This window comes from Loxodonta africana, chromosome 1 (assembly GCF_030014295.1).
Source record: "Loxodonta africana isolate mLoxAfr1 chromosome 1, mLoxAfr1.hap2, whole genome shotgun sequence".
NCBI lineage: Eukaryota > Metazoa > Chordata > Mammalia > Proboscidea > Elephantidae > Loxodonta > Loxodonta africana.
Window position 1 is genome coordinate 196,112,964 of NC_087342.1, and position 25,026 is coordinate 196,137,989.

The 25,026-nt window shown below is 37.8% G+C and overlaps 1 protein-coding gene across 1 annotated transcript in view; it reads left to right on the forward strand.

The window, feature by feature from the left end:
* The window catches only part of LAMA2 (laminin subunit alpha 2), a 559,790-nt gene that overhangs the window by 497,531 nt on the left and 37,233 nt on the right, over positions 1–25,026 (forward strand). The window contains exons 49-54 of the mRNA XM_064294826.1: positions 1,698–1,822; positions 6,540–6,702; positions 7,568–7,712; positions 17,152–17,290; positions 19,599–19,610; positions 23,638–23,758. Coding sequence (XP_064150896.1) covers positions 1,698–1,822; positions 6,540–6,702; positions 7,568–7,712; positions 17,152–17,290; positions 19,599–19,610; positions 23,638–23,758 — 705 coding nt within the window. The remainder of the gene's footprint in view (positions 1–1,697; positions 1,823–6,539; positions 6,703–7,567; positions 7,713–17,151; positions 17,291–19,598; positions 19,611–23,637; positions 23,759–25,026) is intronic.

Here is a 25,026-nt window from a genome sequence, read left to right on the forward strand (position 1 = left end):
AGATTTATAGTCTTGGGAGACATCTAGGTCAACTGGGATAACATAGTTCATAAAGATAATGTTCTACATCTTACCGTGGTGAGTAGCGTCTGGCATCTTAAAAGCTTGCCAGTGTCCATTTAAGATACAACTATTGGTCTCTTTCCATCTGGAGCACAGGACACTGAAGAAAACCAAAATACTCAAAGAAGCCATTAGTCAAAAGGACTAATGGCCCACATGAACTGCAGCATCTGCTAAACTGAGACCAGAAGAACTAGATGGTGCACGGCTGCCACTACTGACCACTCTGACCTAGAACACAGTAGAAGGTCCTGGTTAGAGTGGAGAGAAAATGTAGAACAAAGTTCAAACTCACAAGAAATGATTCTGGTCTGATAGAGACCGAAGGGACCACCGAGACTATAGCTCTAAGACACCCTCTAGTGTAGAACTGAAGCAACTCCCAGAGATCACCTTTCAGCCAAATAATAGGCCTGTAAAATAAATAACAGCACCCATGAGGAATGTGCTCCTTAGAACAATCAACTAAATGAGACCAGAAGGGCAAATTTGCCCAAATGCAAAGATGAGAAGGCAGGAAGGGGCAGGGAAACCAGATGACTGTAAACTGAGAACCCAAGGTGGAAATGGGGATAGTACTGACCCATTTCAGGGATTGCAACCAATGTCACAGAACAATTTGTGTATGAATTATTGAATTGGAAACGAATTTACTATGTAAATTTTCACCTAAATCACAATAAAATGTTTTTTTAAAAGAAAAAAAAAAAAGATGCTTTGGAGTAGAACAGGTCATTCCACTCCTTCAATGATAGTGACAGGTATTAAGTTTCAGATCTTTCCCCATAAGAATGATACCAGCGTTCTCATTCAATGAATATTTATTGGTCTCCTATTAGAAAGATGTGGCAGTCTGCTTCTGTAACGATTACAGCCTTGGAAACCCTATAGAGGCAGTTCCACCCTGTCCTGTAGGGTCACTATGAGACTGGATTGACTTGACTGCAACAGGATTTTGGTGATTAGATGCAAAGCCCTTTGCTGTGTTTACCAGCAAACAACGCCAACAAGGCCCTTTATCTTACAATATCAATCATTTTCCCTTCATGTCATAAACTGGAAAATTTCTTGGTACTAAAGGAAATAAAAAATTGGGGGCAGAACTATCCTAGGGAAAAAAATATATATATATTTGTGTACTCCTTTTCATGATCTTTGCAGAGAAATCTTCTTAATGTGTTCAGTGGCCTAGATTTGCCTAAAGAGAAGAGATATGGAACAATAATGTTTATTAAACATCTTATCTATGCCAGGTACTGAACTTAGTACCATAAATAAATAATCTATTTCCCACAATAGTCCCAGTTCACAGATGAAAATGTGAAATCTCAAAAAAGATAGGCAGTGCAATAAAATCACAAGGTAGGGAAGTGTTTGTTACTAATGGTGATAAACTGGTAGAGCACAGAATAATCAGAATCAGTTAATGAAGTGTTTGAGCTTTCCTCTTTTTTGACCCATTCTGTAGTAGCTGTGGGGATGTAACACAGTTAAAAGTTGAATATGTCAAGCTAAGAAACTCTAAAAGAATGGTTAGTAACTACTCCAGATTCTGCTGCCAATAACTCTCACGAGTACTCCAGGATTATTTATGAAACTCTAAATCCTAACAAACTTATTATTTCTCTCTGCAGAAGGCCGATGCCGTACGCGTGATCACATTCACTGGCTGTATGGGAGAGACATACTTTGACAGTAAGCCCATAGGGTTGTGGAATTTCCGAGAAAAAGAAGGTGACTGCAAAGGATGTACAGTCAGGTTAGTTGAGATGATGACTCTCCCAAGGTCTTCCCTGTGCATCACAAAAGCTTTCATTTTATCAGTCAATATTTTATCAGCATGTAAATGATATGGAGCAGGCTTGAAGCGACTATACTCAAAGGTGGATTTACCATAAAGCTAATGAAACTTCACGTTCCCACTCCCATTTGTGCACACACTTTCCAAGGGTCAAGGAGACATGCTAGTAGTGTTTTATATGGCCGTAAGTTTTTGTGAAGTTTGCAGAAATTTTTACCTCAGTCGGTTAAGACCACTGTCTCTCTCTACTCTCCTGTCCCTTTGTGTCCAGGGAGTTTTGCATGTCCATGGGTAGCTCATAGCCATAATTTTTTTTTTTCTCTTAAGAAGAGACCACTCTAAGCTGATTGAGCAGATTAAGATTGTTATTGTTTTTGTGAGCCGTCTCATTACAAAATTGTGTAGGTTTTGAGTGATCTACCCCGACTGTCTTAGGCTGGGTTCTCTAGAGAAGGAAAACCAGTAAAGCATATAAATATATACAGAGGGAGATTTATATCAAGGAAACAGCTCACGCAGTTGTAGAGGCTGGAATGTCCCAAGTCCATGGATCAGGATAGAGGCTTCTCTCTATTCACGTGGACTCAGGGGCTGGCTAGCCCAAGATGACAGGTGGGAGAGCAGGGCTCCCGCTCTCAGACTGTGAAAATCCTTGAATCCCAAGGGCTGCAGATAAGCTGGTAGCTCAAGCCCCAAGAGCCAGAGGTCAGATGAATAGGAAGCAGCCAAAGGATCCAGAGTGAGCAAAAAAGCCAGAGCGTCCGCTTATATTCAGATTCAGGCCACACCTCCAAGGAAACTCCCTTTCAGCTTATTGGCGACTCACAGCAGATTCAGTCATGGGAGTGATCACATATAAACACTGAGAATTATGGTCCAGCCAAGTTGGCACATAATCTTAACCATCACACTGGACTAGTTTCCCATAAGCTCTGGTATTTGTAGGGATGATTTTTTACAGTACTCCTGGTTGCTTTTTATTTGTCTGTTTGCTTGTTTCAGGAGACTATATATTTTAATATAAAGACCAGTCATTTCAGTTGAAGAGCAGACATGATTACGGGAGGAAGATTTAAAAAATGAGGCTACAAACAGCAAACTGGGAAAATTTCATAGAAAACCTTAAAATGTCAGTTTTAGAAATTTGTATTTATTCTGCAATCAGTAGAAGAGATGTAATTGTTGGCAAGCTTTAGAACAATTAATCTGTCTGTGATATAAAAAAGAAGTGTATCTTATTCCTTATACTCCTGAGAGTCACATTAAGACTAAAATAGGGGGAAAAAAATACTTCTACAAGTAGAATGTATTTAGCTCAACATTGAAATGATAATGAATTTTTAATATCTGGAACCTCAATATACATCTAGTTCTATAGTTTTTAAGTTATATGTGGAAGAGTGTGGCTATCCCAAAATAACATAATTAATCCTCACTTACCTAACCCAATGTCAAGGTTCAAAAGAGAAGCAAAAGGGCAAGTTAAGAAACAGCATTTACAAATAAAATAGTAGTAATTTTTTTTATTCCTGGAAAATCTATTCAAAATGAATATGAAAATTCTAATATGTTGTTGTCGACTGATAGTGACCCTATGCACAACAGAATGAATATGATGTTAGATGTTGAAATATATATTATGTCTGAAAGGACTAATTTTTTTTTTCCAATTCAAATCCAGATTTACTTGGCGATGACTCATAGCTACAGTATTAAGTGAAGCAGGCTGGTCTCCATCTGTATGGTTAGCTGTACCCAGCACAAGACTCTGTCCACAGATCTGCCCTTTACTTGAATAGGAGAATCTCCTATAGTGTTGGATCTGGAAAGGTCCTTAGAAATGATCCTGTGATCTAACCCTTTCCTCTCACAGCTGAGAAGCTGAGAGCTGAAGTGTTAAGGGGCTGGTAGCAAGTAACACAGGTCCTTAGTAACATTCCACACCAGACCCCAGGGCATCTGCCATCTAATCCACTATTGTTTTCCCATTATATGTTGAGGGAATTGATAGATTCCGGTCATAAAAACATCAGGGTATAAATGTTCCAGAGATTTATACAAGGAAAAAAATGTGATATATATTTTTTTATTCCAATACTTATTCTGACGTTGTGTAGTGATATTTTATGTTTTGTTTGTTTCGTTTTTTACATTAGTAAGTAGCACTGTTTGGGCTCAGAGCGTCTGGGGAACTGCCAACGTGACTCCCATAACCTCTTCTTGGGTTGTCATTGGTAGTATGACTGTATGTAATGTAGAATCCTAGTGTTTGATAATGTCAAGGAAACTTCTAAGTAGAAAACCAAAAAAAAAAAAAAAACCCAAAGCCATTGCCGTCAAGTCAATTCTGACACACAGCGACCCTATAGTAGACTCTACACAGAATTTTCATACATCTAATGTAAGAACCAAAAACCAAACCCATTGCTATCAAGTCGATACTGACTCAAAGTGACCCTATCGGACAGAGTAGAACTGCCCCAAAGGATTTCCAAGGAGTGGATGCTGAATGTGAACTGCTAACTTTTTTGTTTAGCAGCCGAACGCTTAACAACTGTACCACCAGGGCGCCAACATATCTAATGTAATGCTCCAGAAATTATTGTACCTGTAAGGATGAGGGAAAGCTAAATAATAGTCAACTTATTCATTATGAATTATAGTGTTATTGGACTGCTTTAGTTCCTTAAACTTTCAGTTAGTGTTTTTCATCAATACTGAAAAGTCATCTTTACATATATAACTTTATATTAGAAAAAATATCTTCCGATAGCACCATGTGTTGTTACACATTAGATGTAACTTAAAATTACAAAGACTTGGCCCTGAAGTACACAGGCCAAGACTTTTCCTTCCCCTTGTCTTCAACACGTTGTTCTCTCTGGTCCAGGAACAGAGAGAAAGCTATTTCATCTAAAATGTGTACAGTCCTTCTTCCAGAAGCCCATAATATTTGTGCACTATTATTTTTCTCAATAGACAAGATTTCATGAAAACTGTATTCTAGTGGCCTATTATTTTATCATGGCATTACTGCATTATTTCTCAATATCCCCTTCCTTCTCCAAAGTTAATACCACACTCCAACCTTAGAGATTCTAAAATATACACTAATATGCATACTTAAAGTTTGAAAAAATATCCTTACAAATTGAGATTTACTCTACAATGTCAGATAGATACATAGAGAGATAACTTCACATTTGAAAAAGAAATCTTTTAAAATGTTATATACACTACAAATATATTAAAAACAATTATTCAATCAATATTGATGGAATGTGTGTTCTCTGTGAGGCAATTTACTACACTAAAATTTCCTTCATTCCATAAACACTGATTAGGTTCTACTATGAGCCAACCATCACACTAGATGCTGAATTTGTGCCTGTTTATAGGGTCTAGCCCACAATGCTTAATAGTTCTCGCAGAGCTTACATTCTAGTGAAGGAGACGGGCAAATAAATACACAGATAAATGCAGGCATCCCTCATTGTCTAAATCTAATTTGTCTTGAAAAAATGTGTCGGAAGGTGAGTGTTCAGAGGACCAAGACCTATATTCTTATATGTTTAATGTGAAATATAATGCAACCCCATCCTATCCAAAAACCCCATAGTTTCCCACAGATACCACTTAAACATTAATATAATCATTTATCAAACACTTCTGCAAAACATAAAGCATTTAAATCACCCATGACCTAGTTATTAAACACTCGATGAAATCTTTAGTGGATATGTTCTGCACAGTACCTAACAAGACTATACAGAATCAATTGTAAATTACATTTTCCTTCTAGATTGCAAGGAACATTTACTTTAATGTACAATGAAATAATGTGTTAAAGATGCTATGAGACTATCTAAATTGAACCTGAGGTATCAATACCCCCAGGCATAGCAAATGCTGAGATCCATAAAGGCTAAATTTTCAGGGAAAAGAGTGGAGGAAATAATAAGAATATAATAGATTATGTTTAAATCCTACAAGTAGGAAATGGGAGAAAAATTGAGGTACTACTGGAGAACATTCCAAATACTCCCATCCAGATTCACATAAACCTATATTTTTTGTACCATTCATATGAGTTTATTATATCAGGTTTCAGGAAATTAAAGTAAAAAAAATTGTACCTCATTATAGCAAATATTTAAATAATCAGGGATAACTAAATGTAATTACATAATGTCTTGAGTTTTAGAAAGGAAAAGACTGGCCTGCTTGTTGAGTAAGAAAACATCAGGTAACTATATGGTTTGGGAAGTCCCCTTTGGAGAAATGGTAAATTTAAACAGAAACATAAAAGTAAAGAGTGGAGTAAAGAAACAAAATGATTCAAGGTCCTATGGCTGGAAAGAGTCAATTACTCTGCCTGTGAATAGAGCTTAGAGTTCAGCAGGGCATGAGTGGAAGTGAGCAGATAAATTAAAAAGTCCAGGTGAGAGATGATTGTTAATTGGTCCAGGATGGCGGCAGTGGGGATGGAGAGAAGTAAAAGGGTCGAAGATATATTTGAGATAATTTCCGCCTTGAAAACCAAACCAAACCAAACCCTCTGCCGTCGAGTCAGTTCCAACCTTGTAGCAGCTTACAATCTAGTTCTAGAGGACAATTTAATGTATGGACTAAGTAGACGATGTCTAGTTCATGTGAAATGTCTCTCTCTCTTCAGTCCTCAGGTGGAAGATAGTGAGGGGACTATTCAGTTTGATGGAGAAGGTTATGCATTGGTCAGCCGCCCTATTCGCTGGTATCCAAACATCTCCACCGTCATGTTCAAGTTCAGGACATTTTCTTCAAGTGCTCTCCTGATGTATCTTGCCACACGAGACCTGGTAAACACACGCATGGCAGCTCTTCCATGATTGAAAATGTGCTTGCTTCTTTTCCTTAAGATTCCAATAAAATTATCAGTTGTTAACATTACCAATTATTGTTTAAAGGAGTCTGGGGTGGCTGCCTGATAGCCAAGTGTGGGTGTACAGAAAAAGTGCTTACGTATATTCATTCATAACTTTACTCACAGATACAATTTAATTACTATCTATTTTCAGTATAAAAAACTGGTAAACCCTTTGCCATCGAGTTGATTCCGACCCATAGAGACCCTGTAGGATAGAGTAGAACTGCCCCATAGAGTTTTCAAAGAGCATCTGGTGGATTTGAACTGCAGACCTTTTGGTCAGCAGCCTTAGCACTTAACCACTATGCCACCAGGGTTTCATAACTCCCATGTAATTCCTTAAGAGAAGTACCCAGTGAAGATTTTCCCAGTATGGAATCATGCAGCAGCAAACCTACTTCTTCAGTCTTCTTCCAGAGACCTAAATTAAAAGAAGATTCTAAATACCCTTTTTCTTATTTCTTTCCAGATCAATGGTTATTAGTAAATGCTTTCAGGAAACATACCTTTTGGTTTACTTAATATGTTTTCAGAAGAACCCATCTTACATTACTGTAATAAAAGGATACAATCTAGAAATTTCGTTGTGACCATTTGCAACACAACATCACACCCACAAAAACACACAATAATAGCAACACCAATTCTATTTCCAAAATGGCTTTCTATTACAGGGCAACATATCCAATAATTTAGCCATAAATCCCTATTATAAACACCAAAGAAAAGCAAATACCCGTGTATTCCTTGGTGTATCTAATCACTGATATTTTTTTTTTTTTTTGCCCTATTAATAGAAAGATTTTATGAGTGTAGAGCTCACTGATGGGCGCATAAAAGTCAGCTATGATCTGGGTTCAGGAATGGCTTCCGTTGCCAGCAATCAAAACCATAATGACGGGAAATGGAAATCATTCACCCTGTCAAGAATTCAAAAACAAGGTGAGTTTTTATAGCAGTAATGCATTATGAACCTTAATCATGCTATCCAAACCTCCTGTGTATCTAATCATGAGGAAGACCACCCTGTCTGCAATTTTAGGTACTCACAAGTTCTTTGAAAAATTGATACAGTCATTTCTTTTACTTAAAGATTGTTGGTGGTGTGGGTTAGACATGACTGATTGAAGAGCCAAATGGTTCTCTGTCATTTTCTTTTGAAACTGAGAGCTTAATTTGAAAGCATAAAACTGTCTGACAACTTGTAAAATTATATCCTGTAATAGATTTGAAAAATGTTGTGTGCTTTTTTTTTTTTTCTTTTCCTATTTTGCCAAGATGTTTCCTATAGAATGGCCCACGGGTAGAATTCATAGGGGTGATAGGGCATGGCTACCTGTGCTTTACTCTCTAAAAATGGCAAAAGTGGGTTTGTATGCAAGTAAATAACTGATTAGTAATAATTTGATATTTTCATGGTTCCTGGACATTTTCAAAACACTTTCACATACATTACTTCATTTGCTCATATAAGCAGATTAAAAAAAAAAAAAAAAAAGCAGATACCTGGTGTTAAAGAAAGGGAAATGTAGACTCAAACTTATACGTGGTCACAGACAGACGTAAGATTTCACAACCAAGACAGAAACCCAAGTCTATTAGGTCCTCATGTGGTGCTATAACTATTCAAGTATGAGTCCCCTAATTCTGTGTAGTATGACATTATAATATCTGCAGATGAAATTTTAATGTCTCTGCCACTATAAATAGAACTAATTAATTTTGACCATGCCAATGTGAAATTTCATGAAAATTTTTATTTAATTTTGTATCATCTTTCATTCCTACATTTAACAAATATTTGCTAAGAACCTACCAAGTACCGCATTAGAACTAAATGAAGCCTAAGATAGGTCATTGCCTTCAAGGAACTTGCAGTCTAAGGGAGAAGAGAGACACGTAAATCAATGGTTAGAGAACAGAGAGCTGATTGCTGTGATAGAACCATGCATAGCAGGCTATCAGCCTCAGAAGAGAGTCAAACAAAGAGGTCGGTTCCCCCCGGAGGGTACTCCTGAGGCACAAGCAGCAATTGATGGGCTAGCTGGATGAAAAGCGCGTTTGGACTTTTCAGGGTGATGAAAGATATGAAAAATCATGAAAGCGTCAGAGGGCATAATACAATATTTTCCAACTGTTTTTCCTTGGATCATGAAACCATGGAGAATCTCCTCAGTAGGGGCCCAAACTGGTTTTGCACTTCTATCAGTTGGAGGACTGCTCCATACCTTACTCCCCTGTAAGCAGGGCACAATGCACATCTCTGTGTTAGAGACTGCACAATAGCTCAGTAAGAAGAATCTGGTTAACTCTATTTGACCAGTATCTCTCAACCTTCTTTGATCACAGAATTCTTCCATTCCTGCAATACTAACATTCTACTGAACCCACTTTGTTGTTGTTGCTATTGTCAGCTGCCGTGGAGTCTTCTCTCAATTTCTGGCAACCTCACACACAAGAACACACTTGAGGAAATCCTTTAGTAACTACAAGTAAATCCGTAGACAAAAAGGATTAAAGTTAGCAGAAAGTTATCAAGAGATGAGACTAGAGAAATAACAATCAATTCATAAAGGGCGTTATGAGCTAGGCTAATGAGTTCCAGCTTTATCCTGAGAGCTATAGAGAAGCACTGAAGAGTGTAAATCAGGGTGTGACACCATCAGATTTGGCTTTAGTAAAGTTTCTCAGCAGCAGCTTAGAGGATAGATTTGTGACAATTCAGGATACTACTGAGGAAACCCTGGTGGTGTAGTGGTTAAGTGCTACAGCTGCTAATCGAAAGGTCAGCAGTTCAGATTCACCAGGCACTCCTTGGAAACTCTATGGGGCTGTTCTACTCTGTCCTGTAAGGTCACTATGAGTCGGAATCAACTTTGGAATCAACTCGACAGCATTTTCAGATATTTTATAGCTGAAATATTTCAACAATTCAGAAACCTCTTTCACCCATTGGTCTGATTTTCTCAAGGGTTTATATAGCGACTTTGTTACTTCTCTGTGGTCTGGAAATTGTAAACAACTTTCAGTTTCAGAACCAGATTATTGCAGAACATTTAGAATCTTCTGTGCCATTCATATTCTCTTGTTCAATCCCTTTGATACCATTGGCCTATAGTTTTTCCTAAGTTTTCTCCTTGGCCTTCAAATAACTCTAGACTCCACTTTGCTTTTCCCCTTCCTGAACACCCCTGTCAAGTGCACCAAGCACTCATTCTCACTTTAATTTTGGGTCTTAGTAGCATGATTCGTCCTCCTTACTTCTCTCATGTGTCTTTATAGTATTGCAATTTAAGATATCACGTTTAACCCTATGGGGTTCAGTTGTTGGGTACCTTGATCCTGAAATTAGTCTGGGACCTTCTCCATTTTCCTGCCCCTGGTTGTGCCCGCTCTCTGTGACCTATGATGCTTCACCACCAACTTCTCAAGTCAAATAGATGAAAACCTTATTAAAATGAATTCTCTGGAGCTGTTCAACTTCCCCCCGTGTGTTCTCATATATTCTATGTATTTTCTTAGCTACTTTTAAAGCATTTTATTATTCTAGCAGATCAATAACATGTACTAATGTTTACTTTAAAAAGAAAAGCGTGAAAGTCACAATAGGAAAGAAAGATTATAAACAGATAATTCATGAAGGAAAAACAAATGCAGATTCCTAATATGTAGGAATATTACAATATCAATAGAATACAAGAACATAATAAGCTGGAAATACAGGTTGGGCCCTGATTTTGAAATGATTTAAAGCCAAAATAGGAGGTACCTATTTTGTTGTTGAAGTCTTTGAGCAGTGCAATCAGATAACATGCTCTGCTGCTAACCAAAAGGTTGGCAGTTCCAGTCCACCCAGAGATGCTTGGAAGAAAGGCCTGGAGATCTATTTCTATAAACTCAACTATTGAAAATCCTATGGGCCTCAGTTCTACTCTGACATGCATGGTGTTGCCCTGAGTCAAAACTGACTCAGCAGCACCTGGATGATTGCATTGTCTACTCAGTTCCCTTTTTCTGGGTCTTGCCTCTCTTCATCCCCATTTACATACACCCAACTTTACTGAAGTTTGTTGAAACCTGGTACCATCCTCTCCCTCCTAAGTGCTCCCTTGGGCACAGACAATAATGTTGGGGAAACTACATTGTCCAGATGCCCTGCCAGTAGAGCTACAATTAGAACGCTCCAGCGAAAGGCACAGTCTCAAAGTTTGAAAGGGGGCAGGAAAGAGAAGTCACTACTCTCTGACAGCAGCAGACGGGGAGTCTTGGCCTCCATCTATCCCTTCAGCACTGCCAGCACTGAGGTCATCAGTTGTGGCTCTCAGGGACTTGAGGTGTCCTCCTGAGGCTCTTTCACTTCACTGTTGCTGGCAGCTGGGACCACTGGTGGCAACTTCCCTGAAATCTTTGTATTTCTAGATTTCTTAAAATACATCTGTTATAGATTGAACTGTGTTCCCCAAAAGGTATGTTCATGACCTAACCGTTGGTGCCTGGGAAGGGGATCTTGTTTGGAAATAGTGTCTTTAAAGATGTTATCAGTTAAATTATGCCAGAGTAGGGTGGGTCCTGATCCCATCCGAGTGGTGTCCTTATAGGGGAGAGGAGAAGACACAGGGAGACAAAGGAAGAAGGGCCATGTGAAGATTCATCTATAAGTCAGGGAATGCCTGGGTCTACCAAAGGTTGAGAGAGACAAAAAAGGATGTTCCCTTAGAAACTTAAAGAGCCTTAAAGCCGTCATGGCCCTGCCAGCACTCTGAATTCATACTACCAGCCTCCAGAACTGTGAGACAATAGATTTCTGCTCTTATAAGCCACCCCGTTTGTGGCACATTGTTATGACAGCCCTAGGAAATATGACAGCATCGTCCCTGACTTTTGCTCCCAATCCTTGTATCAAACCTCTTCCTACTCTAAAAAAAAAAAAAAAAAAAGATTATAATCATTTACCTGCAGTAGCAATATTCAAAGGTCACACTTAAAACAGTGAAATCTAAATTAAAAGAAGGAACATTTGGGAAAATAAGCACTTCATAAGTTTAAAACCCAACCCAGTGCCATCGAATCAATTCCTACTCATAGCAACCCTATAGGACAGAGTAGAACTGCCCCATGGAGTTTCCAAGGAGCGCCTGTCGGATTCGAACTGCCGACCCTTTGGTTAGCAGCTATAGCACTTAACCACTACACCACCAGGGTTTCCTTCATAAGTTTACCTCTAATAAAAAACATGTATTGAGTACCAACTGTGTATCAGATGCAATGTTGAGTCTGTGAAGATGAGCGCACTCCACCTTTGAGTAACTTACATTCTTTGATGCAGAAGTAAATAGATACGCTCAGTGGGATGCAGTAAACATTGTGGAAACACAGAGGTAGGGCACTTAACTGAGCTCAAGGATACTTTTTTAGGGGTGAGGCAGTTGCAGGGTGATCCAGGCTAAGGAGCATTCACAGGAAAAGACAACAGTATATAAAAGCATAGTTTATTTATGGATTGAATTGTGTCCCCCCAAAATGTGTATAACTTGGCTAGGCTATGATTCCCAGTATTGTGTGATTGTCCACAATTTTATCATCTGATGTGACGGCAAAATGTAAATGTGTTGTAAATCCTACCTCTGCGATGTTAATGAGGCAGGATTAGAGGCAGTTATGTTAATGAACAGGACTCAATCCACAAGATTAGGTTGTGTCTTGAGTCAGTCTCCTTTGAGATATAAAAGAAAGAAGCCAGCAGAGAGACAGAGTGGAAGGGTGGGGGTGGGGAGGTAACAGGGGACCTCATTACCACCAAGCAAGGAGAGCCAGGAGAGCTCCTGTCCTTTGGACCCAGAGTGCTGTGCTGAGATGCTCCTAGACAGGGGGAAAATGATGACAAGGACCTTCCCCCAGAGCCAACAGAGAGAGAAAGCCTTCCCCTTGAGCCAGTGCCCTGAGTATTGACTTCTAGCTTCCTAAACTGTGAGAGATTAAATTTCTCTTTGTCAAAGCTATCCACTTGTGTTATTTCTATTATAGCAGCACTAGATAACTAAGATAGCTTATTTAGGGAAAATTTATAATTAGTTTAAAGCACTAGATCACTAAGACAGCTTATTTAGGGAAAATTTATAATTAGTTTAAATCACGAAATCACTTTCAAGGAAGTGGTAGAAGATAATGCTGGGCACCTTGACAAGGACCATTTCACTGGGGGCATTTATACTGTGCTAAAGAGGATATCTCTCTCTTCTCTCTCTCAAAGAGGAGCCACTGGAGGGATTTAAGTAGAGATGTGACACAGTGATTTCAATTTTAAGTAAATGAGCCTGTGTGTCAGTGTGAAAGGCTAAACTGGATGTAGAGTGACTCATTAGGTTCAATAATCATCTAGGCAGGAGATGAATGATAACTTGAAGAAAGCAGTGCAGTGGGATTAGACAGGGAAATGCAAAATATATCCACAATGAGATAGCACTACACAGTTATTAGAATGGCTAAAATTAAAAAGACTGACAATACCAAGTGCCAGTGAAGATGGAACTGGAAATTTCATACACTCCTGGTAAGGATGTAAAATAGTATAATCACTTTGGAAAACTGGTGAGCACTTTCATAAAAGGCTGAATAGATACTATCACATGACCCCACCCTTCCACCCCAAGGTATTCACCAAGCCACATGAACGCATACATCCATACAACAGCTTGTACCAGTATGTTTCATAGCAGCTTTATTTGTGAGCCTCAGAAACGAAAAACAACTCAGATGTACACCAACAGGTGAATAGATACACAAATTGTGGTATATTCATACAATGGCATACTACTCAGCAGTAAAAATTAATGAACTATTAATATATATACAAAATGGATCAGTACCAAAATAATTATTCTGAGTGAAAGAAGGTAGACAAAAAAGAGTCCATTTGTATAAAATTCTAGAAAATGCAAACCAATTAGACTGACAGAAAGCAAATCAGAAGTTACTTGAGGATGGGTGGGGAGGAAGGAGCAGGAAAGAGGGATTACAAAGGGTCATAAGGAAGCTTTTGGGTGATATTTATGTTCATATTCTTGATTGTGGTGATGGCATCTTAGATGTATACATGTCTCAAAACTTATTAAATTGTACATTTTTGATAAGGTTAATTTATAGTATGCTAATTATGCCTCTGTAAAGCTGTTTAAAAAATAGGACAGATATTAGAGTTATTTAAAAGAAGAATCAGACGGCTGTTGACTTATTAGATGTGGAACAGTGAGGAGAAAAGCCAGGTTGACGTTCTAGTTTAGGAACTTGGCTGAGGGCTATAGTGCCAACAAATAAAATAGGCATAATACAAATTGGGTGCAAAAAGATCATTTAGATTTCTAATATGTTTTGTTTGAAGTACTAAAGGGAAATACAGATGATGGTGTCTCATTTATTGAATATGGATTTTTAGGCAAAAGTCAGGTCCAGGCATGCTGATTTCTGAGTTATCCTAAGTAGGTGAAAACTGGAATTTACTCAGATGGTTAAAACCTGAGAGGTGCGTAAAGAAAGGGATAGTAGGGAACATCAGCATTTGAGAGGTGTTCAAAGAAATAGCTTCCAAGAAAGGAGACTGAGAATGAGGTTAGAAAGGTAAGGAGAAGACGTTAGAGAACATGGCATTATGGAATCCAAAAGAGGAAATTTCCAAAAAGAAGGGAGATAAACTAACACCATCATATAGTACATAAGAATCTGCTAAGTTAAGGAGAGAAGTTCTCCGTTAGGTTGGTTATAGGGGAGTCACTGAGGACTTTGGCAAGGTCACAGACCATGGAGTAGTAGGATAGGAATCCAAATAAGACTCCTGCAGTGTGAATCTTGGCTCTTTTCCAGGGGCCAAATTAGTTGTTTTAAATGAATTATTCTCAACAAGTTTGTGAAAGAACTATCTCTTGAAATTCAAATCCACTCCTTCAGGGGACATCCCTGTTGAGAGTCAGTAAAACCACCAAAAAAAAAAAAAAAAAAAACCCATTGTCTGTCCTATAGGATGGCTATGAGTTGGAATCGACTCATAGCCATCCTATAGAACAGAGTAGAACTGCCCCATGGAGTTTCCATGGAGACCCTGGTGGAACCGAACTGCCGACCTTTTGGTTAGCAGCTGAGCTCTTAACCACTGCACCACCAGGGCTAAAATGTGCCACAGCCCCCAAGTGCACTGGTACGGAAACAAGGTTCAGAATGACCGTTTATTTTCAATGAACTAACAGTGAGAAGAAAAAAATACCAAAGTAAAAACAATTAGCTTATAAAAAGTCAGCATTGATTATATTTATTAAGCCCCCACTCCATGTTTAGCATTTAATAAAACCCCTATTTCCCTACGCAGCCATAAATGATGTCTGTACTCATCAACTCTGAAATTGTGTGTTAATAGCTTATTTCTCTATTCTGTAAAGGAAAAGAAAAAAAGACTGTTAGTATTCCATAGCAGAACCTACTTCATGGCTATCACTCATGAAGCGTAGAGTAAAATCCGCCCTTTAAACCAGTAAAAATATTCCATTCAACATATCTCTGCCAGACTTAACTCCTGGGCCAGTGAGTTTCAATTCAATTGTGTTGCCACTCTTTAATCAGTTTTTCTTAGAATGATTTCTAAAAATGCATATATTCATTCAGGGATAAGGAGAAAAACTACTTCCAGCCATTGGCTTGCATGTGATAGAGAGGCAGAATCTCATTTTCACAGACACTATGAAAATAGCGTTTGGTCTGTAAAAAGAGGCTATTACCATGTTCCACTCAACAGCCCCACAGGAAAACTTCTTTGCTGATGTGGATAAAAAGAAATTTGTGTGAAAAAAGTCATAAAAACAGTTTTATCAACCCCTTTTCCTGTAGCCACCAGTCCATGTTAAAGATATAATCTTTTTAATATATATGAAAAATAATTAATTTTTTAATCTTAAACTTGCGAAATATTTTTAATAGGATGATTTTCTTTGGAGTTTTTCGTTTGTTTGTTTTAAACTTAGCTTTGAGGGTCTGAGGTGTTAATAGGTTTGGGTATTTCTTTCTTTCTTTTTTTTTTTTACAAGGTAACTGTGTCTGGTTTCATTGGAGATTCTTTAGGAAGAAAAGTGCTACGGACTACAGCCGAATTTTGGTGTTTGATATTTCTGTGTTTTCCAAAGAGCACTAGTCCTAAAAGGTGATGAGTTGAGGGAAAATAATAATGTCCCATGGTCAAATATATTTGGGAAGTAACTATATTTCCTTCCCTTTAAGCATTACATTGCATATTAGCACGTTAAAAGCTCTGGAGAGTCATAAAATTAAGATGTCTTTAACTTTAACTCAGTGTTTGTCAATTTTATTTGACCTATGAAACTGGTGTTTTAAGCAATAAACTTTTAGAAATGTCCTTATAATTGATTGGTTCAAACGTTCATTTTCAGACCCTTATTAATTCAGATCCTGTATCAGACAAGGATTTAGAGGCCAAATTTATCATGTTAATGAACTGATACCTCAATATGCATCAAGGATCCAAAATATATGAAGCAGTTAAAGCCTAGGCCTAAGCAAATATTGTAGGGAGAAAGCCATAATACCGTAAACAAACCTTGCTTGACCCTTCGTATTGAGGGGGGAAAAAATCAACGAGATAAGAGTTCCCCATCTGCTTTCTGTACAAAGCAGTTTAAGCAGAAAAATGCCTCTCTTCTTTCTCTTTCCTTTCTGTTTCTGAGTTCTTATCCTCATCATATCAGAAATACCTTTGGACACCTGAGAGAAGAGCAGTAATGGAAGAGAACTATGCCTCTCACTACACTTGGCGTCTCAGCCTAAACTGTAATTTATAGTGGATGTGGCTTCTGGCATCTGGCAGGTTCTCGTCTCCCCACTGCCGGGAACAATCATCTTATGCAGGGGCTAGTGCTTTGCATGTGAGCCTAAGTCCCCGTAGTTCTGTGGATACTGAAAGTTTCAGGAAGAGCTACAGACTCAGTGTATCTCTAGTTAATTGTATAATTCCTAATTAGATATCTATTTTAATATAAAACTAATTACCTTATTTCTAATTGTTTCTAACTCCCTACCTACATTATAGAAAACTTGACAAAATTGCTTTTTAACGTACATGTAAGCATCTCTCTCTTATCCTCATGGGTGTTGCCTTGAGAAGTGACTATTTTCATGCTCTCTTATTGTGGATGATTTAATAATGTATTTCATTGATATTATTGTATCTACGATTATTAAATGACTGTGTATAGTACCAATGTTGGAGAAAGTCAATGTTAATTTGAGAATTAATTAAACTAAATTCATCTTGAACTAATAGTGATGACATATATGTGATTGGTATTTCTTAAGTAAAATATTAACCTTTCTATCTCCTTTACAGCCAATATATCAATTGTAGACATAGATACTAACCAGGAGGAGAACATAGCAACTTCATCATCTGGAAACAACTTTGGTCTTGACTTGAAAGCAGATGACAAAATATATTTTGGCGGCCTACCAACACTGAGAAACTTGAGGTAATCTAGTTTATATTTAGAGCTAAGGATGAAGTTTTAAATAAATGCCCACTGTGTTCACTAGAGTTCCAAAGTTTAATTACAATAGGAATGTCATATGACCTTTATTGCAGAAAGACTTAATCAAAAAAAAAAAAAAAAAACATGTTGCATGTTAGAACAGCACTAGGTTTTAGAGATATCTTTGTAGAAGAGATGGACTGGAATCACTGTTTCCCTTATAGTCACCTAATGAAAAGTATTATGAAAGTAATTAAAGGTGGAAACCAGAGTTGAATGTGGATCTTGTAATTTTTGTTCTCTTTACACATTAACTGGAAATAATGGCACACTGACATTGCTTAGTGTTCTGAAAATTAGTCAGTATTCCAGGACACAGTGACTACGACCTATTCTATTGCTAAGAATTAGCATCATTATGGTGTATTGGAGCTTGCCTCTATGCCTAATACTAGAGCTATTAGTTATTCTCATGCCCGTGCCAACATGTTTTTTCAATTTTGCATACGCTTTTTAGCTAGCAGGATGGGGAGACATTTTTAGTTCATAGTTTAATTAGTTCAAAAAATAAAATACAAATAACTAAACAATTTCAGAAAATATTTATCTGACATTTAATTAATTTACTGCTTACTATAAAAGAAAAAAAATTCTTTTTTCTTTTATAAAATATAAGAAGTGAACATCTATAGACTACTTAATGCTCAATAAATTTTCAATGAATTTAATTAAATTGGAATGAATTGATTTGGTTAAACCATAAGAGTTTATTAAAAATACAGACTACTGTGTTTTTAATTTTCTGTTGTGTTTTGTTATTTAGTTAGATTTTTATTGGGACAAAAGTCCTGCCTACGTGTTTCTATTCTAAAAAGTCACATTACATTTGGAGGGATGTCAGAATACCCACTGCCATTGAAAATAGCTGAGAAATATGGTGACCAGTTATTTTCATATTTCCCAAATGAACAATGGAACTTCAGTCTCATTTAACAAGCGACAGCATACGGATTGAGACATACTCTTTTCCCAGTATGTACATTCATAGACCACGCAATTCTAATAACCAGTCTTTCAAGAATAGAAGTTGATAAGTTTTATGGTACAGATAAACTAGTACTGTATTCTTCTACATTATAAGGTATTTTGGGTTAGAAATTTAGATTTAAAGTGCCTGGTCAACATGTATTTGAATAGTGACAGAGCTATTACTTGGAAATTAATTTATTCGGCATTCATTCAACAGATATTTGTTGAGCATCTACTCTGTGCCAGGCCCCATACTAAATGGTAGAAATCCAGAAGTGGCTTAAGTCGTTAAGATTTACTTTGCAATATCAATAACTATATTCTATGAGTGAAATATAGCCAAAATAAGGTTATCTAAGCTTAGATTCACTTCTAGTAATGGCCTGGCTTTAATTATCATAAAGTATTTTTTTTTTAATTAACTACAAAGGTATCCATGTTAATTTCATTGAGACGAGTTTATGTTTTACTTGGCTAGCAAAGCACATATCGTATCTAATGAGTCTTTGCTTTACCATCACTAAGATGTTTTTACTTTCACAGTACATTTCACAATGATAACGCTGCTATAGTAGGCTACATTATTTCAGAACAATCTGTAGACATATATTTGTGACTGATCAAGAAGCCAAGCACTCAGTTACCTTCTGTTTTGCTCTCAGACAGGGTCGCAATATGATAAAGTGCAAAAGACATAGCAAAACATAGATTATTTTTATGGATTTCATTAAATTTAAGCTCTGTGATAGACAATATTTATAAACTACTTATGGGAACTGCAGAATAGAGACCTATGTATTTTCCCAGTCATTATAATGATAAATATAAGTTCTTAAATTCATAACTCAGTGCTAAAATAAAATTTTTCGAAGAGAATTGTATATAGGAAATGGTCATTTTTAGATTCTATTTTCACTGAAGAAACCCTGGTGGCATAGTGGTTAAGTGCTACGGCTGCTAACCAAAGGGCTGGCAGTTCATATCTGCCAGGCACTCCTTGGAAACTCTGTGGGGCAGTTCTACTCTGTCCTACAGGGTCACTCTGAGTCGAAATCAACTTGACGGCACTGGGTTTTTTGGGCTTTTTATTTTCACTGCAGTGAAGGGCGTATGTATGTTTTTCTGTTCTGTCAGTTTTTTGCACACCTTTGCTTTGTGGATCCCTATGAGATGTTTTATTTGGGGGTTTATCATTAATGTCTATTGTTTTGCTAAATGAAAATGCAACTATAAGTAAATTGTTTTGTTTTGTTTTGTTTTTCTCTTTCATGTGACCTAGTATGAAAGCAAGGTAAACTTTAAATTTATGCATGCCTTCTTCGAGTGCATGGGCTGGGTAATTGTGGCTTTAGATAAAGCAGCAGTACAGAAGCAGGGCGACCTGTGCAGCTTTGTCCATAGTATATTTCATGAGCAAGTCATGGATCCTGAGATGTCTCTCATGCTGCCCTTTACTTACAAAGATGCTGCTGCTTACCCACCATCAGTTGGACTTGCAATTTGGGTTGTTTCACCAGCGGTGATGATGGATTTGCTCTGTTTACTTGTTCAACCGCTCACGCACAGTGCCCCCTGGCAACCAGCAGCACACTCAGGCTTATGGGCACGGGCTAGTTCCGGGTAACAGAGCAAAGCGATCTACCCATCTCTGGGATTGAACTTCTGACTCTGGCCTCCCTAATACCATGCCGTCTACTGAACAATCAACTGGCGCTCCTAAACGCTTACCACTGCATTGTTGCTTTTTGCAGGGCTGCAAATTTGCAAACGTTTACACGGCCTTTGCACCTCATGGCAGAGCTGCTTATATATTGCTGTGTTTATTTAGAATTAGCTCTAGAGCCAGATGAAAAGAATCTCTGGAAATATGATATTTTTAAAAAGTGTTTGCATTAATGGTGAAGAAGTTTGTGGACGGTCCCCCTAGCTTCTCAGGAGCATTTGAACTCTAATTTGCAGACAAAGATCAGTGTGAAAGCTGTGAGCAGCATGTCCCTGGAAAGTGGCTGGTCCAAAGCTAGAGAGGTGCAATCTGGCACACTCTAGCTAGCGCTAAAGACTGGTGTTTTGGCATTTCAGAGCCAAACTGTGCCAAATTTTTGGAAAGGAGATAATGAAGCTGAACTGATCCAAGAAATTTTAAAAGCAAAGGCTACAATTTTAGTATCAGAAACTAGAATATATAGAAATGAAAGTGAAAAAAATAAAACAAGTTATGTTCTCACAATACTGTAATGAGGATAGTCCTACTGTGTTTGCTGGGATGGCTAAAAGACAAATGCTGGCTTTCAGTGGAAACAGGTACTAATAAAACTCTGGATGACACTGTGTAGCTTGGTAATTTTGCCCTTGAGTGGTGAGCTTCAGAATTCTATGGTTACATTATGAATCTGATCATATGTGGTTACTTGTCTTCTGTGATTTTCATAACACTGGACTTGCTAAATTGTTGTATTTTGAAGTGGTTCTTTGTGTTTCCATGAAATAACAAACTATATAACTGGTAGGAGTGATAGACTTTATTGACAAGACCTCTGGAAAAATTGTGATAGATAAGCCTTCCCCTAAAGGCAAATATAGGAGCAAATGAACACTGTGAAAGAAATGCACCCATTCCCTTTGCCTTATAGAAGGACATAAGCAAGACCCTCACCCTCCCTCTGGATGTGTTCTTCTGACGGAGCAGAAGGGGGAATCCTTGGGAACAGAAGAAAATGATGGAAGAAAGTAAAGCAGTTACAGAAAAAAAGAAAACAACAAGTATCTGGCATGAAATAAATCACCCGGCACACACCACACTGCCAGGGCCTGATTTGCTTCCCCGCCTGTCTTCCCCGGTGCCATGCATTTTTTATTAAGACAGGAAAAAAAAATAATAAAAATGGATCCTGGAACCATGGACAGTGATAACAGAATTAATCATTACCTTAATAAGTTCAATATTTTGGTGAGACTGGACAGTTTTTACAGAACCTTATTAACATCTCTTAAAGAAGAAAGTATTACTTTATTTAGCCCTGTAGGGTCACTAGGAGTCGGAATTGACTTGACAGCACTGGGTTTGGTTTTGGTTTGGTTATAGACCTGCACTTTTCAAGAGAGTAGCCACTAGCCACAGTCTGAATTTAAATTAATTAAATTAAATAATTAATAAGTATTCAGTTCCTTATTGGCACAAGCCACAGTTATATGTGGCTAAAAAAAAAAACCAAACCCAGTGCCGTCGAGTCGATTCCGACTCATAGCAACCCTATAGGACAGAGAAGAATTGCCCCATAGAGTTTCCAAGGAGCACCTGGCAAATTCGAACTGCTGACCCTTTGGTTAGCAGCCATAGCACTTAACCACTACGCCAGCAGGGTTTCCTATATGTGGCTAGTAGCTCCCAATTTGGACAGCGCAGAACAGATTCTTTCCATCATCACAGAAAGTTCCATTGGACGATGCTTCTATACATTCAAGGAGTGCTATCATAGCTAACAACCTCCTAGCTTGCATTTATGGAGTATTTCTACGTGCTAGGGATTATGTTAAAGTGCTTACATTCGTTGTCTTGTCCAAACTTCACAACTCAATAATGCATATAATAATATTATTACATCCATTTCACATATAAGGACACTGAGTCTCAGAGAAAAATCACTTGCAGATGTCACATAATAAACCAGAGCAACATGCTGGACTCAAGGGCGAGGGCTTCGTTTTCTAATCTGCTGGAATATTTGCCCTGTTTTGAAAAGTGATGAGCAAAAGAAATAGACATTCAAGAGTAATTTGGGTATAAAAAAAAAGAAAAATCCCATTACCATTGAGCTGATTCCAATTTATGGTGACCCCAAGTATTACAGAGTAGAACTGCTATATAGGGTTTTCTTGGGCGTAATCTTTATGGAAGCAGATCACCAGGCCCTTCTTCTGTGCCACTGGGTGGGTTCCAAGTGCCAACCTTTAGGTTATTAGTCGAACACAAGCTGTTTGAGGCCACCCAGGGGCCTTAGTTTGGGTATGGAAACCATTTTTTCAACTCTATTGGAAAAATTAAATATATCTTTTGTGCTTTTGAGGAGCCCTGGTAGCACAGTGGTTAAAGTGATAGACTGCTAACTGAAAGATTGATGGTTTGAAACCACCAGCAGCTCCATGGGAGAAAAGATGTGGCAGTCTGCTTCTGTAGAGATTTACAGCCTTGGAAACCCTGTGGGATCGCTATGAGTCGGAATCGACCTGATGGCAGTGGGTTTTTGGTTTGTGCTTTTGGTTGCTTTATGTTGCTACTGCTCTGGCATAAAATAAGGACTTTTGGGTCAATCTGTACACTCAACTTTAAAATATCGTTTTTTTTTTTTTTTTTGAAGTTGTAATCCAAATGCGTTTCTTGAACTTTGCTTTAGTTAAAGCTTTAAAGCAAAATATAATATTATTCTTTAGCAACTATTCCCCTTCAAAAAAGTCTCAATGATAAAAATATTTTCTAGAATTTTTTTTTTTTTAATTTTTGAGCAAGTTATTATTTTTACTTCTTTCTTATGTAGTTTTATGCTGCTTAAACAATTATCTACTTTTTGGAGGAAAAGGAAACTTTTATTTCATTATACACATAAAGCATTTAATACAAAAAAAAAAAAAAAAACATTTTCAAGTCCATTCCAACTCATAGCAACCCTATGGGACAGAACAGAACTTCCCCACAGGGTTTCCAAGGAGCAGCTGGTAGATTTGAACTGCCACCCTTTTGGTTAGCAACCGAGCTCTTAACCACTGTGCTCCAGGGCTCCAAAAGCACTTAATACAAAAAAAAAAAAAAAAAAACATTGCTGTCAAGTCGATAACCCAAACCAAACCCATGGCCATCAAGTCGATCCCAACTTATAGTGACCCTATAGGACAGAATAGAATTGCTCCATAGGGTTTCCAAGGAACACCTGGTGGATTTGAACTGCCAACGTTTTGGTTAACCGCCGTAGCTCTTAACCAGTATGCCACCAAGGTTTCCATTGAGTGGAGAAAAAAAACCCAGTAATTCCTGTACCTAAATTTAAATGCTGTGGGTGAGATTACTAAAAAAAAAAAAAAAAGGGAGGGGGCGGGGAGAAGAACTGCATAAAGACTCCTACAAGATGCTGTTAACATCTCTTAATCTCACCAGTAGATAAGGGAAAGCACAGTTTGCTGGGTGCCTGTGTGCGCCTGTGCACGAGTTGATAGATGTGCCTGCCTGTGAGTCAGTTTGCTCCTATGGCTTGCTTCCAATAGTTACAGGAACTACACTGTCATTGCCCTAATGCTATTGCTTTTGTTTTCCATTTAACTTTCAACAGGCCGGAAGTAAATTTGCGGAAATATTCTGGCTGCCTCAAAGATATTGAAATTTCAAGAACCCCATATAATATACTCAGTAGCCCTGATTATGTTGGCGTTACCAAAGGATGTTCACTGGAGGTTGGTCTGTTTTTAATGGTTCCCTAAATACATTCATGTCAAGTTTTACTTATATCCTATTGGTGCTTTTAGAGGCACCAGTCCCTTGTTAATCTATTTTAAGATCCTCCTTACCCTCATCAGAGCTGTTCATAAGTGATCAAGCAAGACTGAAGTACTTCTACAAATTACCATGATCAACTGAACTTAGCATATGTTTTATGAAGATCCAAAATTGTGATCCAATTTCCCACATGTATAGAATTTCATAGTATATATTTTTAATATAATCTCTTTTCTGGTTCTATTTATTTCCAATGGTATTTACCCTTTTCCTTTTTTCTGCCATCTATTTTAAATTTATTTTATCCTCATGTATTGTAATAGCTTTATTAGCAGCCCTATTTTTTTCCAGAATGTGGTAGGAGTTTACACAAACAGCAAGTAGTAGTTTGCACCATAATTATTAGTGCATATCATCTTGTCTACAGCTTGAAAGTCAAACCCCCTTTTCTTTGCAAATGGTGCAGACTAGGAACTATGGCATCCACTTTCTGAAGACTTGTCTTTGACAACACTGCAAAGTTTCTTATTACCAACAAGTTAAAGCTTAACCGTAGGCCCAAGCATCCTCTGTATCTCTTCTCTATCACGAAAGCAGCCCAGCAGCCCCCTGATTTACTTGACTACTCTGCGCTGAGTCTTCAATAGGGGCTGACCCATACATGAGAGAAACTCAGGTCAGAGCTCTCCTCTCTTAAAATGTCTATAAACCAGAGCCAACTGTCATCAGCAAGTGTTAGTGAGAATTTTATGGGATCTCAGAACTGATAAGCTTGTTTAAAAAAACAACATGTTAAATATACTTAGAAATTTTAATTACTCTGAGATGATACAACTGTTCATTTTGATTTCTTTCTCCAATTAAAATTATTTTAAAGCACTCCTATAGAATTCACATCCCTGGGTGGTGAAAACTGCTAACAAAAGGTTGGAGGTTCAAGTCTACCCAGAGACAGCTGGGAAGAAAGACCCGGGAATCTATTTCTGAAAAATCAGCCATTGAAAATCCTATGAGCACAGTTCTGCTCTGACACACATGAGGTCGCCATGAGTCAGAGTTGGCTTAATGGCACTCAGCTTATGGCATTCAGGGAAATGGAGGAAGGATAGGGAGAAAGAAAAAAGAATAAATCCATCATATGAGCCATGGGGTTTGAAGGCTGGAACAGAACTGTCAGGGCCTTTATTGTTTGTAGCTGCATGTTCCATTTGAAGTTCCTACCCTG